The sequence below is a fragment of the Populus alba genome, chromosome 5 (genome assembly GCF_005239225.2).
Source record: "Populus alba chromosome 5, ASM523922v2, whole genome shotgun sequence".
Classification (NCBI taxonomy): Eukaryota; Viridiplantae; Streptophyta; class Magnoliopsida; order Malpighiales; family Salicaceae; genus Populus; species Populus alba.
The window spans coordinates 17,241,294-17,261,974 of NC_133288.1; the positions used below are offsets into that span (position 1 = coordinate 17,241,294).

Genomic DNA, 20,681 nt, shown 5'->3' on the forward strand with positions numbered 1-20,681 from the left:
TTTTAAAAAATAAAAAAATATATATATTTTTAAATATTTTTAAATAAAAAATATTTTAAAAAACAATAATAACTATATTACCAAACTAAAAAACATGGTGATGGTTTCATGAAAAATGACTGTTGACATAAAATAGTGAGTATTACATTATTAATTTTTATTTGGAACGTTGTGTATGAAATTATCACTTATTTAATTGTACATATCTTAAAATATCAAGACAGTGATGTGATGGTGTAACAATAAAGATGTTAGGAGTATGCTCGAGATTGTACACGTCACTAAACTACTTAAAATTCAATTTATTTTATAAACTATTTAAGATTTAATTAAAAATCTCAACGTATAAAAATTAATTTGACAATATCTTAATTACTTTTAAAAAAAGAGATACTTCTACAAGATGTTAGTCAGGCCAACAAGAGATTATAAAAATCTTGTTGATTTAAACTGATTAAATTAAATTTAAAAAAAAAAACTAAAAGTTATGGTAAATTTATTGTACAAGCACAGTAGACCAACACTTATTTTGCTTCGGATTCACACGGTTTATATTATTATTTTTTTGTCCTTAAAGTTTTTCTATTCTAGTCACTAATTTTTTTTCATATTATGTTTTTGGAATATTTAATATAATAATTTGATTCGATTACTTTTCTATAGAGTTTTTAGGATGACAACAAAAATATCTTGTTATTAATTTGATACTTAATTTAATAAAGTAAAATTTAATTTTATTGTTTAAAATAAATGTAGACTTAAAAAACCAAATTTGACACAGGAGGAAAGTTTAATTTAGACTTAGGAGACCAAAAAGGCTCTTTTTTTAATTTTAATTTTTTTTTCTAGTTGCTTTTGGTTTTTATTAAATTGATATAAAATTAAAAAAAAAAACTTATATTTTTTCTTAAACAAATAACAAGAAAAATAAGAATTATATTAACAAATCATTTTGTTTGAATAAAATTTAAATTATTATAGTTCTTGCAACAAAAAAGGTTTAAAAAATTGAGAGGTCTCGTGCTAGGAGTTTAGATATCATTCCAATTTAGTTTTAATTTACATTGGAACCTCTTTTGAATAGTCTGTTTAATTATATGTTTCAAAAATATTTTAAAAAATTTTAAATTTTTTTATTTGTTTTAAATTAATATTTTTCTGATGTTTTTAGATTATTTAATGTGCTAATGTTAAAAATAATTTTTATAAAATAAAAAAATATTATTTTAATATATTTTTAAATAAAAAATATTTTAAAAAACAATCACAGCTATATTTTTAAAAACCAATAGTAACTCTAGATTATTTTATTAAAAAAAATCAAGTTTTTAATTTGTTTTTTAATTCTAGAAAACGTGTTGACAATGCATGTATATTCTTCTTCTTTTTTTGCGTAAAAAGAGAGATTATACAACTTTCAGTGAAAGGCGGATCAGCTGCCTATTGACACCTGAATAGAAAGCAGTCACTGTGCAGGCATCTTTAGTGATGAAACAAACACATTCAACAACCACCTTAACATAAAGCCTACATTAATATTATTTTGTCGTGGACACGATGCTGCCTCGTATCACCATCACGTTTTGTTTTTTGTTTTTTATTTTTTTTTCCTTCCTAAAAACAAAAGGAGGTAATAATATAATGTCAGAATTAACTACATGTATAAATTAATTCAATGGTTTGTTGTGTGGGTTCCACCTCAAGGAGTTACTTGCTCTATTTAATTAAATGGTACGGTCCACCCTCTATTAATTTTGATGCAGCACACACATGCTTGCTACACTCTTCTGTTGCAGAGGTAGGTGTAAATCAATTATATATTCTATTTTTTTATATTTTAAAAATATTTTAAAAAAAAAATTATTTAAAAAAATATTTTGTTTTGAAATATTAATATTAAAAATTATTATTTTAATATATTTATAAATAAAAAAATATTTTAAAAAATAATTATAAATTTTATAATTATGGAGGGCTACCGCAGACATGCATGTTTTGTGGAGATGTTCGGAGATGGCAGATCAGTCAATCTATTTTATTTAATTATGAAACCATATCATCAGCTCAAATCTTTAGTGAATCCTGATAGTAATAAAATACATGTGGATGTAGGAACTCTAGATAGGTGTGTGGATATTATTATTTGACATATAATAATCAGTCGACAAATTCACGAGCTAGGCTTAAATGACCGGAGATCGAGATTTATTTTCATCGGATTAAAGATCACTCTTGTTAAAAAGGCAATCAGTTATATTCATAGTTTTAAAGCTCGATTTGATAATCAGTTTGATTAAATGATTGGATTATAAATCAGATGAATTAATTTGAGTAAAAAAAAAATATATGCAATGTGCATCAATTATCATGAATTAGACACAAAATGCACAGCAGCAGCTATGCATCTATAAGCAATTCGCTAAAATGGGGACGCTGTAATTCAAGATGATTCCATATGAAATTCTGCAATGTCATTGACAATCCAATTTTACACTTCAGGCAAGAATATAGGGTCGCCAGTTCTAAAAAGAGAATGAATTCCATCGAATATTTACTTAGCATTACTTTTTAAAATATATATATATATAAATAATATATATTTTTATTTTTTAAAATTTATTTTTCATATTAGCATGTTAAAATAATTTTAAAATACTAAAAAAAATTAATTTGAAAAAAAAATAAAAAAAATCTCAATTTTTTTAAAAACATTTTTGAAATATTAAAAAAAATAATAATAAAAAAAAACTAAACTTCTTACCATCTAATTTTAAAACAAAGCCCAACAAAGGATTTGTTACTAGGATAAGCTACTATTTTTAAAATATATTAAAATAATATATATTTTTTATTTTTTAAAATTTATTTTCAATATTATTATGTCAAAACAATAAAAAATAATTTTAAATTCTTACCAAACAACATTTCAACCTTGTTTCCAAAAAGAATATCTACTACTCCTGAGTTTTCATAGCTGAATTTTCCAGTGCCGACTCTTTAAATAATGTAGAAATATGCAAAGCCTCAACAGCGTACAACAAAAAAAACAAAAATCCTTGGTGTTGATACTTCAAATTCCTTTCAAAGGTAATCGTGCATTTGTTGAAACTGTTTATTTTGGTTTTCTTTATGTGATTCTGCTATTAGTTTTCATCGTTTTGGCTTTTTAAAAAGCCAAAACAATGTAGTTTCATGTCTCTATATATATATATATATAAAAAAAAAAGCTTAGGTCTTAGTCGGGTTTACTCAGTCAGCTGTATTTTCCCAGAGCCAACTCCCTGGCTGGTTTTTACTTAAATCCAAACCAGTCCGAGCGAACCCGCCGGATCGATCCGGATTTCAAAACTATGGTTGTATCTTAGAGAGATTTAGTGCAGGTTGTTAGAAATTGAATTTTAAAATATGTATATTTGAAATCAAATTAAAATTACAATCCAAACTCTAGATCCCATATTAAAATATTAAATGATTTTCTTATAGCTTAAATAGTGAAAAACTCAAGAGATAAAATTAGACTTTTAGAGCACCAAAACATTTAAACTTGAAGAGGCACTAGTCCAAGTAGGCTTTAAGACTTAAGGTATATATGCGTGCTCGCTCAACTCAACATCTGTTAAGCCTAGAGTTTAGGTATGAGTTCCCAGTAAAATAACTTTAAAGCCCATAAAATAACTTGTGTTAACAACAAATAAAGTTTCTTTCATAACAACGATGTCGGCCGAAGACTATGAAAGATCAAACATTTATTGTACCAGGTGTTATACATATTCTTGGATATTAAAAGTGAATAAGATAAAAATGATATGACATGTTAATAGCAAACTTTCTTGGATATAAGCATTGAAGTTCATGTTGAGTTTATGTTATACATATTCTAACACCACTAGTGAAACTTTTTCACCTTGACATAATAAACTTAGCTAAACATTATGAAGAAGAAAAACATGAATAAACAAGATAAGAACATGATTATGATATAAGTTAACTAAGTATATGAAAGAAAATAAAAATGCATAAACAAGAGATTAATATAGCATGAAAGAAAACTTGAACATTACAAAGAGAGAAAACAAGAAAATGATCTTGATCTAAACAACAAGATACCTAAATACATGGCAAATGCCTTTTTTATAGGTTAAAATTCAGAACTATTGATTAAATGACTAACTATTTAGTTGGTGGCCAACAATTGACTTGGTGGCTGGTTAAAACACCATTGCCAACATCATAATTCGAGCACACGATCTTCATAAAAGTTGTGGGAAATTGTCTCAGCTTTTCATAAAAAGAAAAAAAAAATCAGAAGCTCATTTGAACTTTCTAGAACTCGAAATATAGGCTGAAACATTGAATAATATATGGGATGTATGACATATTCAGACGTCTCTTTTGTTGTTAAGATTTGAACTTGAAAATGAAAGATTTGAACATTGGACTCTTCATGAAAGTTTTAGGCCTATGTCTTAGCTTTCTATCAAGATAAATAAGACCTAAATCCAAGGTCTACAACTCCAATTATGATCCAATAACAAAATGGTGTTCTAGTTTAAATTGAATCAGCATCTATTCTCCAAACTTAGTCCTTTATTTATCTTTTCACTTTCAATAGTTAAACACATCAATCAATCCTTTAAATTGTGAGATATGCCTACATTAAAAATGAGCATTTACCATAAATTAAAGATTTCTTATATTATCGTACTTACTATTATAAAATATGCTTAAGTTAGGGAATTTAATTATACTTTAAGTGCAATATGATGATATAAAACCTTGATAAAAATGCACTTTTACATACTAATCAGTGATCTTTCACTATATTTACGATCCAAAAAAAAAGACGACGACTCATCCTAAATCTCCTTTTAAATTGACTTTCAGTGAATTTAGGATTTTCAACAAAATAATCATTATATATCCTTAGTTCACCTTCCCTTTTATTACGATTGACAATATTGTGATTAAGAATAGAATCACGACACTCCATTCTCCACCCTTGATTACTCGATTCTTCTTCAGCAACCACTATAGTAGCAACTTGAAAGGCGAACATGGGAGTGCTATCACCAAAATCAAAAGCATCATAAAAATTAAAATTAGAATCATTCATGATGAACTTTAATGAAATAAAATAAAGATTGGAGAGAAGAAAATGATGAGAAAAATTGTATAGGTATATGAAAATATTTATAGATGGATTTTTTTTTCAAAATTTCAAAATCTTAAAACATTGGCAGTTATTTTTTAAAAAAATTTGAAATGTTAGGCAATTATTTTTTCAAAATTCAAAATCTTATATTTTGAAATGTTGATGGTTATTTTTTCAAAATTTAAAATGTTGGCAGTTATTTTTTCAAAGTTTGATTTTTTTTAAATCTAAAAATTAAAATTTAAAATGTTGGCGGTTTTTCTTTAAAGTTTGAATTTTGAATTTGCTTTTCAAAAATCAAAATTTTAACAGTATCATAGAAAACTGAAAATTGAAAATATTCATATAAATAAATTTTAATTTTAAAATTTGAACTTAAAATTATATCTTTTAACTTTCATATTACTTTATTAAGTTTATATTTAATTTTATAAATTACTCATAGTAATTGTATAATTAATAACATGATTATATTATATATAAAAAATAACTAAATTAGTTATATAATTATATTAAAATTAGTTTAATATAAAATATATTAAAATATAATTGGCTTTTTTAAATGACTTTTTACTATTGAAATGCACATAAACAAAAAGGCTATATTTATACCATTATAAAAAGTCATTTTATCAATTTGGTTCTTCAAAATAGCATCTTCCCTTGAAGATACTCTAAATATCTTATATTCTTATTGATTTTAGTTTAATACTTTATGTTTTAGGTAAAATAATATGTATTTTTTATATAGATTTGTATGCATGTTAAGATCTTATTTTAATTATAACTTTGAATATTCTATCATATACCTGCGTATGCATGCTAGGTTTTTGTTTCAACTCTATTGCAATTTTAAGTGTTTTTTCTTTGATTTAAAAAGTGCATGCAATATATATTAGTTATCAAACTTTTATATATACCATATACTTGATTGTAATAAATTTATTCAAACTAAACAACCACAATCTCTAAAGTACCCTGTGAAAATATAATCAAGATATTTATCTAATATCTTATATTCAGTAAAAGTATAAACACAAAAGAACAAATCATACATCACTCTCAAAATAATTATAATTAAAGTACATAACATGTACAATTATGAAAAGTAAGATAATAAATTGCTGTTTAGTTTTATGTATTCCAATTATTGCTATTATATATATATATATATATATATATATATATATATATGAAATGGTATAAATTTGAAGAACTATAAATTACAATCTCATATTCAATCAATCCTTGCATCACAAATAAAACTTATATTTATTAGAAAAACGAAATATATCAAATATATAATATAATCCTTATAATGCATGAGCTGTTTAATCAAAGCTCATAACAAATTTATTCCTACATTATTAAAAAAAAAATCAAAGGAAAGCCTTCGACTTCTCAGGCAAAAGGCCTTATCCAAATTACAAAATAATAAGACATGATTGTATGTTTGTCCACATTTTATAGGGCTATACAAGACATGGAACCTACATCACCTGTCGAAGAAAATGAAAGATAATGATCCACCCAGAAGGAAATAAAGATATGTATCTAACCTTTTAAAAATAGGACATGGGAAAAACGTTTTTAAAAAACATCTTTTTATTACATATAATTGTAATAATTGTAAAAAAGAAAAAAAAAACATGGTCTTTTCGTTGTTGATCTATTATGTATCCTCTTACATTTCACTATTTATGTTACTATTCATAGCCATTTTTTTCTTTCTAAGTCCTCAGAATTTTTATTATTTTATATTTGGGTCATTAAACTTAGATTTTCTTCATTTAATTTCATCCTTGCAAATTATGTAAGCGTTGTTTTATGTGTTATGATCCATTTTCACTCGAATGCTCTCTTGTATCTAATATATCATGAAATATTCTTATATTAAAATAATATTTAATTTTGTGAATTTGAATTTTAGGTTATTCATAAAAAGAACTAAAAAAACAATGATAATATATATATATATATATATATATATATATATATATATTTGTTATTTCAAAAAAGAGAAAAAAAACCCTTAATTTCACCACTCAAGTTTCAAACAATACATTGCATGTTCTTTATTAGTTTAGGTTTTTATGTAAAAAAAATTTTATATTTCAGTCTCTTGATATTATCACGACCACGGGGGCATCAAAAAATAAAATGATAGAGGCTTACATGATTATTAACTTTAGAGCTTTAAGAAATTAGTTGAGGTGCACATAAACTGACCCGAACACCAACAACTAACAAAAAAAAAATCTTGTATATTTGAAATTATAGTAAATATTATTTTTCAAAGTATTTTTTAAAAAAAAATATTAAAATAATATTTAATACAATAAAAAACAAAAATTTAAAATTTAAAAAAAAAATCTAAAAAGTAGACTCCAGCCACACAAACAAGCACTTCCAAATTTACTCACTCGGCACATTAATTATTATTTTTAAACTGGAATATTAATTTTTCTCTCCGTTGATTGTTATAATTTGATACACTGAGCACATGGGCGCAGCATAGTGGAGGACAAGTCGTTAGTCATTGGACGGCATTTGGAATCAAATAAAGCAGCCATCAGAATATCATGCATCCTCGCCGTCAATACTGTGATCGATTATTTTAGTTACGGTCAAAAGGGGATAATTAGACCAGGAGAGGACAGTTATCATCATCATCTTCAGCCTCTTTCAAACAACTTGTTAATGTGCTACAGCTTAACGGATCTTATCGTTTATAATTCAGCATTTCTGTCTTCTTTCTTGCCTCTCCTAAGTTCAATAAAACAAAAATATCTGCTCCGTCCTTCGCAGATACAGTGCATTAATCAAAACTATATATCGATACAGTGCATTAACAAATATCTGATCCGTGCTTTTTAAAAGTTTTTCTTACCTATTAAATTAATTCCAAACTATATATTTGATTCAATCATGTTTTTTGTGAAATATCTATTTCGGTTTTTTATTTTTTCATGAGCTTGCGGCCTATAATTAGTGTTAAAAGCTGATAATTAACCTATTAAAATAATTCAAAACTATATATTTGATTCAATCATGCTTTTTTGTGAAATATCTATTTCGGTTTTTTTTTTCATAAATAGGAGCTTGCGGCCTATAATTAGTGTTAAAAGTTGGTAATTAATGGGAATAATTTTAAAGAGGACATCGTAATCATTTTACAAATGCAAAAAACTTATAATCATTTAGCCAAGTCTTTGAAAATGCTTTTCAAATTATTTTAAAAAAATATATATTAAATTGATATTTTTATAAATAGTTTTAAATATTTTTAATATGCCGATATAAAACAATATCATTTTAATATATTTTCAATTAAAAAATACTTTTAAAAAATAAATTGCATCATAATATTAAACATTAAGTTACTAAGTTTTCATGAAAAGTATATTTACATGTTTAAATTGATATAATTTTAGGATCCGACAAGTCATTTCATACAGGAAAAAATGGGTTTTACTTGTTCCTGAACTTTTGAATATGAGTAATATTCAAGATGGTATTAACATTTTGAAATTAATATGGTGTCTTAAGCCCTGTTTGGGGTCGGAGTTGAACTGATTTTTCATCAAATTTTAAAAAAAAAATTATTTTAAATTATTATTATTATTAGTGTTTTTTATTGTTTTGATGTTCTAATATTAAAAATAAATAAAAATATTATTTTAATATATTTTTAAATAAAAAATATTTTAAAAAAGTGATTGTGATTTAATTTAAATACTATGAGCTATTATAATGTAAAATAAGTAACAATTGTCCCATGAGACGACCATTCAATCCTTTTATCGTCGAAGCTATCCCCAGATTCTCCATCGCTTTATCACATCGTTGACACTTCGTTGTAATAAAATGCCTTGTCATAATCACCCTTGAGTTCCGATAACTTTTTTTTTTTTTTTTGAAAGTACCTAATAGTTAATTTAATAACTAATTAGATTAATGAATCTCAAGCGAATATAAAAGAAATCAAATAATCATATCCTCGCTAATTTCTCGAATTCTCTCATGGAAAAAAATTATAAAATGAAAAACACTATAAAACTTCTGTGTTCAGGGAAGAAAATAATTTTTTTTAATATAAATTATCTTGTGATATATACTCTTGGACTCCCTCCACTCACAAATATCAATAGCCACATATATCCCAAAACATAATTTTTTTCTGGATATAAATATCTAAATCGATAATTCGATGCGTGCAAGCTAACTTTTATACATAAAAAAAAACTCTCCTAGCCGCCCATGTGCCGATGTGGGAGCACTCAGATTCCACGCTTTTATCATGGGGCGAGAAGTCCTGAATTGAACTAACAATGTGCCGACAGCTAGTTTCTTGACTTGGTGATAGAGAGAGAGAGAGAGAGAGAGATGAGACCTTGATTGTTTTTCCAACATTGATATTCAATGGTTTAAGTGAAATCATCGTCAACAACAATTATCCATCTTTCATTTACACACGCACGGTTTTTTCAACGGTTTTGGAACCGGTGCACGAACGCAAAGGCTAAAGTTCTTCACGCAAGAGCTAATTATTAAAGAGATGAAGAAGGCTTTCTTCCAAAAACAAAAACTGAGGAAGGAATCGACTAATTAAAAACACAGATTGGAGTATTGGACATGATATACTTGCAGATTAATAATAACTTTTATAAGATTCCACCACAGGAAAGCCTGCTGTTACAAACTATAAATCCAATTATACCCTCAACAGGGTCGTTCCCTGAATCTACCACATCTGTACAGAGTAGCGGCGGCTACTGGACTACACCCCCACAAAATCCACATTCATCACCGATCGTCTGATCAGTGTCTCGTGTTAATTCTTATCTACGTGCGCTCTCGCACGCGCACACTCATAGACTTTCAGTCTCGTGTTACCGTGCGATTGCGCCCTCCAACACAGTCAACTCCCATAACTATGACCTTCAAAACGGCTTCTGCAGATACATGAACATGTCCTGAAGCGGCGACATCTGATGATTCCCCTGAAATTGGGACGCGAACGGAATATCCATGGTGGAATCCAAGTAATTATAAGGATTACTCTGCACCTCACACGTGAATTCTGGCGACACCACATGCTCCGAGCAGCTCGAATCTGTGTGCAGCCTCGGCACAGAATCTGACGTGTCGAAATACACGTAATCATTCATCGTTCCTGTCGCCGAGGACGGAGCTGGTGGCGGCGGCAGCATAACCACCGACTTCTTCTCATCCTCCTCGGAAATCTCCGTCGAATTCGCTTTCCTGACGCTGAGATGCTGTCCTTGCTTCTCTATTGTGCCTTTCTTGTTGTGTATGCGACAGAGTACCCAATCGTCCAGCTGCAAACAATCAGGACCGTTGGTTTAGCCAAATGATCATCAGAATCAGAATCAGAGCACACAAAATGAAATTAAATCCAGTCTTATCCAACGAAGAGATAAGGACGAATATTTTCCCTTACTGGAATTAAAGAACTAAAATGATGGCTTCAACTTAGCTGGTGTGACAGCAACAGTCACGGCTAACCTCATTAAAAAAAATAAAAATAAATTTAAGGCAAGCAGCATCAGAGGGCCACCAAATTTAAGACCACGTTAATTTTTTGCAAAAAATATGTGATTAATTAGGTTGATGATTGGCAAATCCAAGTATCGTCATGGAAAGGCCAAAGCTGTCATTTCAACCTCGACGTCCATCTTTGGAACCATCTCATGCATGTAAATGTCGAAACTATCCCTATCGATGGTTGGGGTGACGAGTATACCCTTAAGCTGTTCTTCTTGCGAACGGAGCGATCCACCTCGGCTAGGCGATACTCGTGCATAATCCAGTTGGTTTTCTCTCCCTTGGGAGCTTTTCCTGCGTAAAACACCAAAGCTTTCTTGATCCCAGCTGTCTTTGGCTGCCCGATCGGCTTGTCGGCTCCCGTGGCTTTCCAGTAGCCCCTCCCGGCAGCACGATTCGGTCTCGATCCGTTAGGGTACTTCCTGTCCCTCGGCGTAAAAAAGTACCACTCCTTTTCTCCGTACAAGGCCATACCTGTAATTTGACATAACAAAGAACAACAAGGATGAAAACTTGTAATCAACCAGTGAAAGAGCAGGATTAAAACAAGAAGAGCTCGATCGTTACCAGGGAGATCCCATGGGTCGAACTTGTAGAGATCAACTTCAGCAATAATAGGAACAGCAATGGGCTGCGATGTGCATTTACGGCAGAGATAGTGCAGCACGAGCTCCTCGTCCGTTGGATGGAACCTGAAACCTGGTGGCAACTCTAGTGTCGCCGCTGTCATTTTTTGTTGCTGACCTTTCTACCCCGACTTCCCTTCCTATTCTTTCTGGCCTCTCCCTTCTTCTCTTTTCCGTGGGTCTAACACAGTGACGGCGCCTGAAACTTAGAACGCAAGGGAAGGGCATGGATTTATAGGGGAAAATGAGGGAGACTAAGCAGGGATTGTTTCTAGAATACAGGTGGGTGGTCATGTTTTTTCCCTTTACTTCACCGATATTGAGTGAAACGTGGCATGTAATGAAGTGGGTAAGCGTGCGTGTCAACGCCTCACATAGGGAGGTGATTTTGTCACTGCTTACGATACTTGTTTTGGACTGTGGTGTCAGGGTACTGTAGAGATTACTCAGACGGTTCGAGCGAAAACAAAAATGAAAAAAAATAAGATATTATTCCTTGGGATCGGCGTGTGGGGTCGGCAGGGTTTGTTATAAGTTTCTTGCCTTTTGGTGTTTTCTTGGATACGGAGCCGACAGTTAACGGTGGATAAAGTGTACACGTCAGGAAGAGCCACGTGCAATCGGCATTGTGACCTGGCGGAGAGAGAAAGAGAGGTCGCATGTAAAATTGTGATGAATTAAAAAAAAATGTATTATAATAATATTTTTTAAAAAATTATTTTTAATATGATTTAAAATGATATTAAAATTTATTTAAACTGAAAAAAAAAATTAAAAAATACTTGTTAAGCACAGAAAACAAAAGGTCAGTGATGGATTACAAAAATAATCTTGATTTATATTCTACATCGTATTTTCATAAATTATATTAAAATATGTTAGCGGTAAAAAAAAATCAGAAAAAAGTTATATTAGATTTAATACCTAAAAAGCCCCTAAATCTCAAATTACAAAAAGGCCATTAAACAAGTCTTTAACTAGAAATCATCACCAAACTTCTCGTCCAAATTCAAGCAAAAACACTCCCTTTTATTCAACCAAACACATGCAAAATTCAACCTAAAACACGTCCAAAATTTAAACACTGCATTCCCTCTTTAGCACAATAATCAAACACAAAGAACAGCTTGCACTGTCTCATTTTATTCAGTTTCAGCATCTCTCCAATCATTTCTATCAAAATTCAAATTCTCATCAGCTTCAGTAAACTCCACAAGATCAAATGCAATCCTGAAATTTAGACGAATGCAGCTTTCTTCATACCCCAGGAGGCAGTAACGATTGCAGTAGTTCAATAGGCAAAAAAAGAAGAAGTGAAAGTGTGATTTCAAGTAAATTAATATTATCTCACCATTGAAACTGGACAAAAGCAAATTCCTATATAATGAGAGATGAAGAGGTTTGATTTTACCTTGGAAGCCATGATTTGAAGGCCAGCATACCAGACATCCCAACTGAACTCTGTAATGGCCCGACCAATCCCACCAAAACAATGAGCATTGCTAATGACGTACTACAAGTTATGTTGCACTAATAAGGACACCACTAGAATAAAGAATTATATGAAATTGTAAGTTGACAACATAACCTCACAAGATCTTCTACAACTGTGCAATTAGGTTTGAAATTAATCATGCACATAACCATTAACAGCAAGGCTGTGCATCCTCCGCGTGAAGTCTGCTGTTCTCTCCCTTCAGGGCATGGCAAGCTCTTCTACAACTGCTAGAACAACTTCTTCAGCACAGACTAACTTACCTCCTTGCATAGACGAAGAAAACCCATCCAGATCGAGAAATAAAAATAACCCATTGCTAAATAACGGTAACCCTAAAAATTAAATTGGGGGTTTTGATCGGGAAAAAAATTTGAAACCTGTGTTGCTGAGTTACAGGCGAGCGAGGGGGACCACGGTTACTTAGTTCCTCCGGGAGAGGGAATCAACGCAAGACAGTAAAACAGAAAATTGAGAAATCGGATTTCTGAATGCAGGAGAGAGAGAGTGACAGGTGATGAGAGGGCTGCGTCTGCCTTCATTGTATTATATAAAAGGGTACTTTAGTCATTTTCCTTTTGCATTTTTTTGTTTGACTATGGAGTAAAAACATAATTAACCTTCAGCAGTATATGGCCACGCACCGCACGGTGAAAATTCTGATTCGCAAGTTTTATTTGGGTGTTGCAGAAAAAAAACTAAAAGCTAACGGTTTTTTACTGTTAATCAAGAAATAAATTATTATGAATTTTAAAAGTATAAAATAGAATTATTATTGTAAAAAAAAAAAAAAAAGCTTGTTAGGTATGTCGTTGAGGGTAGAATTATTTTTTTTATATGATATATTTAGTATTGAAAAAATAATTAAGGACAAAATGGTTTATTCATTTTTTTTGTACAGTACAAATACTAATTTGCCTTTCATAACATAATTTTAACATTTGGGTTAGCGGTTCCCTTTATCTTTTCAAAAAAATATTAATCATTGGAGTTACAGTTGTGCCCTTGGAAAGAAAAAAATATGTATGTGTTGAGGGCTTCTTCATCTTTTTCTTTCTATTAAAATAGTGCAAATACAGAATTACACTTGGGTTTTCAAAAAAAATTAAGGTTGCATGTAGGGGTGTTTTCATATTGTCTTATTGTAAATTTCAGGTGGAGTCAGAAATAATTGGAAATTTAGATGTATACAAATTACTATTTATATTCAGAAATGGTTGGTGCTTGCTTAGCATGCACTAGTAAGTGGGTGTCGCCTTCGCCCTTCAGGTGGAGTGTGCAGCTCCAAAACAGAATTGAACATCACTTTCTGGGCTGGTGTTCGATGTGTCTCGCCACCTCAAGCATAGTGATAAGGCCTGTGTGTCGAGGCGGCCCACATAGGAGTTCTGACTGGGTTTTTTCTCTCCTACCCTCTGTCCTCCTAGAAAATCACGCTGCCCATTGAAAAAAAAACAAAAAGGTCTGGTTATTTGTCTATTAAGTTAAAAAAGGTCCTCATTCTTTTAATTGCAATATATTTAGCTCAATTGTTTATTGAGTTTTTTTTTTTTAATTTCATCCATTTATAATTTATTTTTGTATCAGATTTGGTCATTATTTTTTTTAATTATAGTGTATCTGGTCTTAAATCATTTATCAATTTGTTATTCAATTCCATCCATTTGCACTTGGTTTCTATATTAAATTTGGTCTTTATTTTTTTTATTGTAATGTATTTAATCTTGAATTCTTTATTAAATTGATTTGTCTTTGAATTTCATCCATTAATATTTTTATTATTATTTTTAGTTGTTATTGTCCTTTTTCTAGATTGAATTGTGTTTCAATTTCATCCCTTATGATTTATATTTTTTTTTTTGTCAAATTTAATTTTCTTTGCTTTTAAATCTACATTTTTTAAATCATTCTTTTTAAATTTACATTTTTTAAATTGCTTCTTTTTTTATTTGTTTTTTTCAAGTTTTTCCTTAATTGTTTTGGTTGGTTATGAGTTTTACATTATTTTTTTTTCAGGTCTAACTTTTATGTTATAATTTGGTGTCACGATCCACATTACAAAATTCTAAAGGTTGAATCGAGCTAGCTTCAATCATTTTTTATTATTTTTAAAAAAATTTAAATTCATCATCATTGAGTTCGTTTGAAACTGGTATTCTTTATTTTTTTTTATTCATTTGTTAATTTGATTTTTTTTTTTCAATTTTGGCATTCAATTCAAGATTTTTGTTTGTCCTCTTATATATATTTTTTTTGCAAATGAGGTCCTTGTTCTCGTAATTGCTATTTCTTTATCCTTTTGGTTTTTTTATTTTTGCATCACTTGACATTTTAATTATTGAGATTTGGTCTCCTAGGTTTTTTCCATTGTTTATAAGCCTTTCCCAAAACTCAATCTGGGACAATAATAGGATCATGGGTCAAGTGGGTTAACTAAAGTTAACCTAATCCAACCAAAATTATTTTGTTTTTATAAAAAAAATCAAAATGATATCATTTAAAAAAAAACAAAGGAAAATAATCAATGGGTTTTGACAGGATTTTTCTCGAGCTAACTGAAACTTGGTATCAATCTAGGTTTTTAACAGTTTTACACTTGATCAATTCTCCTTTAATTTCATTTTAAGCTCAACCCGGTCATGGTTCAAACTAAGTTTTAAAATAGTTACTTTTCAAATGCGATGCATCCAGTTTAGTCAATGCTTATTGTCATGAGTTTGACAAGTTTACACAGGTTTATATCATTTTCTTTCTCGATTACATCATTTAAAGTTGTTTGTTTTTAAAAAATATTTTTGTTTATTTAGGTAGCCTAGGTTTCTTTTGAAGTTGCTTTATTTATTTATTTTGTACTTCAAAATTTATTTCTTTTTAGAATTAAACTTTTTTTTTTTTTTGCTTTTTTTTTTTTTTGTTATAATGTTCTAATGATCTTTCTCTCAGGTTTTATGATCCTTGCTTAATTTTGCTAGTACTTTGTTTATTGTACTTTTTTTTTCATTGATTTTTTTTATATATAGTTTTATTCTACGTTTTGATTCCTAAGGATTGCCGGATTGCCAATCATTATTTTTCTCATGCTTTCTTTCTTTAAAATACAATAATAGCACTTGAACAATTTTTTGTTGTGCATTGCAAAAATGTGATTATTCCAACTAAAGAAATATTAATATGATAAAATTTTGATTAACCCAGCTAAATCTTTCCTTTTCAAACTGCGCTGGATTAACAATAGGAAAAAAAAAAAAAAAGAGAGGATTAAAACCATGTAGTTTGAATAAAAACAGTTGAAATGGATTAGCCCATGAGATGTGTAGTTGATTTGAATTTGATGATGGAAGAAGTCATGGTTTTTTTGGAAAGTGAGGGAAAGTGGTTCAAAGATTCGATGTGTTTGGTAACATCAACGTGCATTAATGGAAGTTGATGAAATCGCAACCGTTGATCATGAGGATAAACGAGGGGGATTCGGTTCCTCCCAATGTGGTCGAGAAACATGGGAGAGATTCGAGGTGGTCATGACTTGTTAATTTAATTATTGTCCTTTAGTAGAGTTTGCTGCCTTATTGTCAAATCATAGCGACAGGTAGATATATGTTCTCCATGCCTTGTCAGACACTAGGCACGTTCTTGCCAGAGAAAGTCATTAATCTCTCATTGAATTCAAAGCACCTACGTGCGCTACCTTTACAGCAAATCTGAGTGGAATTAATTTTTATACGTTGATTTTAAAAATAAATTATTTTATATATATTTTTTAAAGGTTATTTTTAGTATAAATCTGAAGACCACTCACATCCTGTTAATTTTTGTATTTTAAAAATACTTTAAAAAATAATAATTATTATAATTGGAGATAATCCATTAAAAAAAGGAGTGGTATTGTTTAATTTATGCTTGGAATTATGTTTTTTTTTTTTATCACATAAACCTTGCTTTGGCTGGGAAGGGAAAAAACAGAAAAGGAAAGGAGAGTTTACAACATTAATTACAAGCAATGAATTTGAACTGAGTAGATTCATTAATAAATTTGTACAAAATAATTAAAAGTAGTCTGTAGTCTAGATAGATTCACATAATAAAAGTTCTCGTATCTCAGAATTCACAAGTACTTTGTTTCCTCGATGAAACTCTCGTTGCGATGAGAATTCCTTCTTGGTTTGGAGCAACAAATTCTTTTACTGCGATGTTCATTTATCAACTGATTCACCTTAGTTAGTTGATATGTGTTTTGAGTTATATAATATTTTTAATAAAAAATTAATGTGTCAAATGTTATTAATATATTTTTTGTTAATAAGTAAAAAAGACAATGTAAAAAAAAATAATACTCACATATAATAAAATATAATGAAGATTATATGCATCAATAATGATATATAAAATCTTAGGTTAATTTTTAACATAGTCAAAAAAACAAGATAATATTGGCAATTGCTATATTGAAACATAATTTTCTTAGTATTTGTATAATATATATTTTTTTTAAAAAATAAAAAATAAATTATAGAAAAATAAAGATGAGAACAAAAAAAAAAGGTATAAATAAACCAAGTGTAGAGTGATAAATATTCAAGGTACAAAAAAAATAAAAATAAAATATTTTTTTTCCAAAAAAAGTGTAAATAAAAAAATAAAAACAAATATTAAAAAAATAAGAAAAAAATGGTGATGAATTAATAAGGATAAAATGATAAATATATATCAAGTATAAAGAGAAAAGAATATTTTTTTTTCTGTGAAATTTTTTTATAAATTTGCCAGTGCAACACTAAAAAAAATTTAAAAATTACAAATATGTAATTTCTATAATAAAAAATAAAAAAATACATATTTTTCACCACTACATTAAAAAAAATGGAAAAAATTTACAATTATACAATTTATACAGTAAGAAAACAACTTTTTTAGTGTATAAAAACATAAAAAAATTTCCCCTTTCTTTTTTAATTTAATTGAAATAATTCAGAAACAACTCTGCAGTGTCAGTATGTGTCTGAATCTTTGACGTGTCTATGGCCGACGTGGATAAGGATAATCAAGGAAGCTACTCGGCAAGTGCAGAAACCACCGAATCATACTACTTCCACGCTCCCTTTTTCTCATTTTCCATTAATTTTGTCTAGTGCCATAAAATGCGAACCCGTAATAAAAACTCCAAAACGCCTGCACTTGTTAGTTCTCTACGTGGATATATCAATTTCAACTGACGGTATTCGTCGAGTGTGGCAGCAATGTGATTTTTAAAAGTATTTTTAATTAAAAAATATATTTTTTAATTTTTAATACTAATATATCAAAAAATTTAAGAAATATTTAAAAATATAAATTCAATATTTTCTTATAAAAAATAAAAATAGTTTTTGAAAATAAAAAAGCACACCAAAATACCAAACAAATATATAAATTTAGGGTCCATTTGTTTTATAAAAAGTGATTTTTTAAAAATTACTTTTCAAATTTTATAGTATTTATTTGCTATTAGAAAAAATTGATCAACAAAAAATACTTTTCAATAAAAAAAATAATTTGATTTGATTTCATAAAAGTATTTTTTTTTATTTTAAATAGGAAATATTTTTCAAAAGTTATGAAAAATCTTGAAAAAATATATAAATGTCATTTTATTTACTGGTTGTATCAAATTTGATACCTAAACTTTTCATTGCTATATATTTTGTTTTAATTTTTTTTTCAATTCTATCTCTTAGAATTTGATTTTTATATTAACTTTGGTTCTTATTTTTATGATTCTTATTTTTTTTTCTCTTATTATTTTCTTAATTGAAATTTTTATCTACCAGATTTGATCTTCATTATTTTATTTGTTATTTTTTTTATTTGAGGTAATTTATTAAATTAGATTTTTTTTCAATTTTATTCTAATTTAACTTTTTAATTTGTAAGATTTATTTTTTTTATTATTTTAATAATTTTTTAAAAAATATTAATAAATTATTTTTCCAGTTTATTTTTCATAACATAGCCAAATACACTGAAAAATATTTTTCATGATCGTATCAAATAAAAATATCACTTTCCAAAAAAAAAAAAAAACTATTTTTCAACTAACTAAAATGATAACTTAATTAGGATTCTATGGATACCACCTCAATGGATATTTTTTAAATAATTATCTTATTTATTTAAATAGAGTTTTCATGTGGATTTTGACAAACCTCCACCAACAAGCACTACTCCACCTTGGGACCAGCATAATGGCCCCTCATTGCATAAAACCAACTTTACACCTCCACATGTCAAGTGCCATGGCTTTTCAACAACTTACATGTAAAATCTTCCTTTTTTCCCCTTTAGTGTTTAGCAGAACACGTTTCTGTTTTTAAATTAAAAATATATTAAAAAAATTATTCTTTAATTTTTAATATTAACATATTAAAAATTTTAAACACATTTAAAAAATTCAAATTTAATATTTTCTTATAAAAAATTAAAACACTTTTGAAAATGAGAAGCCCACCAAAATACCAAACAAACATAAAGCTAAATTTATCAACTTAATTCAAATTTAATAGATATTGATTTTACCTAAATAAATAGATATTTTTTGAATAATTATCTTACCCAATAAATAATAAATAGAATATAATATTATCGAGCTTAAAATATATATTTAGTTGTAAAATATTTTTTTAATACAACATAATATATATATATATATTAACTATTTTATTTTATAATAAAATATATGTACTTTTATATAAATTCCTAAAGTCTAATAAATAACTTATAAATGTCTAAACTTTTTACTTTATAGATAATTAATAGAATATAAATATTAGAAAACAATACTTTACATAAAGCTATTAATGAGTCGCAGCTACGGTCAAATGCTTTTAAACCAATAAAGTCGTGACACGCAGTTGTTGGAGGATATTTTCGTCATTGACATGGGACCTGTAACACTCAACTTCCTGATAGTCAGTGTCTCCGAGGCGTATGATTTCTTTGTTTGGCACGTGTAGCAAAAAAAGGCAAGTAGTGACCTACCCGAGGCGCAATGAGTGACCTAATAAAAGGCTCCTCTTTTGACTAGACTGCCATTTTTCATGGTTTGGCAATGTATTATTTGTTGGAAGATGAAGTTTCGCATGCTCATGACTATAATAGCTACCAACTAACATATTCGGGGCATCAACGGCTAAAACGAGCCTACGAGTATCGCTAAGGAATCTAGGAGCAAAAGTCAATTCTCGGACGGCTAGGATCATTTTGATGATCTGGACCATGAAATGTGAAAATCATTGTTTTAAAACTCGATATGCTCGACACGTAGATACCAAATCAGTGTTATCGTAAAGAGATAAGTGGAGGGTGATTATTAATTTTAGAATTTGTAAAATTAATTGAGATTAATTCGGATATTTATATTAATAAAAAAATCAGTGTTTTAAGCCTAGACCAGCCTGTACTAAGAAAATAAAAAAAGAAAATTTCTCGTAAAAAATCTAAGTTAATTTATCTATGTGACTTAAGTCTGATCAAGTTAAAAATTTAAATTAATTTATTAATTTAATTGATTAATGTATGACCCGGTCATAATTTAATCTTTAACTCATTAATTTTTTTAAAATAATTTAATTAAAAATATATTATTTTAATATTTTTTGAAAGATTAAAATTTACATTCTAATATATAATTCAAGTTGTCTTAGATTAAAGTATATTTGGTATTGCGGTTGCTGTTGTGGTTTGAAAAAAATTGTTTTATAAAAAATACTTTTAATTGAGGTTGGTTTGAAAAAATATATGTTTGGTTAAAACTGTGGTTGAAATTAAGGTTGAATGAAATGTAGTTTAGTATGTCTGGTTAAGAATG

At 28.3% G+C, this 20,681-nt stretch overlaps 1 protein-coding gene across 1 annotated transcript; it reads right to left on the minus strand.

Annotated features, from left to right (window-relative positions):
- Positions 1-9,793: 9,793 nt before the first annotated feature.
- On the minus strand, positions 9,794-11,662 carry LOC118029261 (NAC domain-containing protein 2). Its single transcript, XM_035033102.2, has 3 exons — positions 11,288-11,662; positions 10,920-11,194; positions 9,794-10,494 (listed from the first exon to the last, which is right to left on the minus strand). The coding sequence occupies exons 1-3, from the start codon at positions 11,448-11,450 to the stop codon at positions 10,096-10,098; spliced, it is 837 nt and encodes a 278-aa protein (XP_034888993.1). The 5' UTR covers positions 11,451-11,662; the 3' UTR covers positions 9,794-10,095.
- Positions 11,663-20,681: the final 9,019 nt, after the last annotated feature.

Excerpts from the sequence above, each read along its gene's own strand:
- LOC118029261 (XM_035033102.2), bottom strand. The coding sequence starts at position 11,450 with ATGACAGCGGCGACACTAGAGTTGCCACCAGGTTTCAGGTTCCATCCA. Across the intron at positions 11,195-11,287 it reads CGACCCATGGGATCTCCCTG|GTATGGCCTTGTACGGAGAA; the intron begins GTAACGATCGAG and ends GTCAAATTACAG. Across the intron at positions 10,495-10,919 it reads GCAAGAAGAACAGCTTAAGG|CTGGACGATTGGGTACTCTG; the intron begins GTATACTCGTCA and ends GATTGTTTGCAG.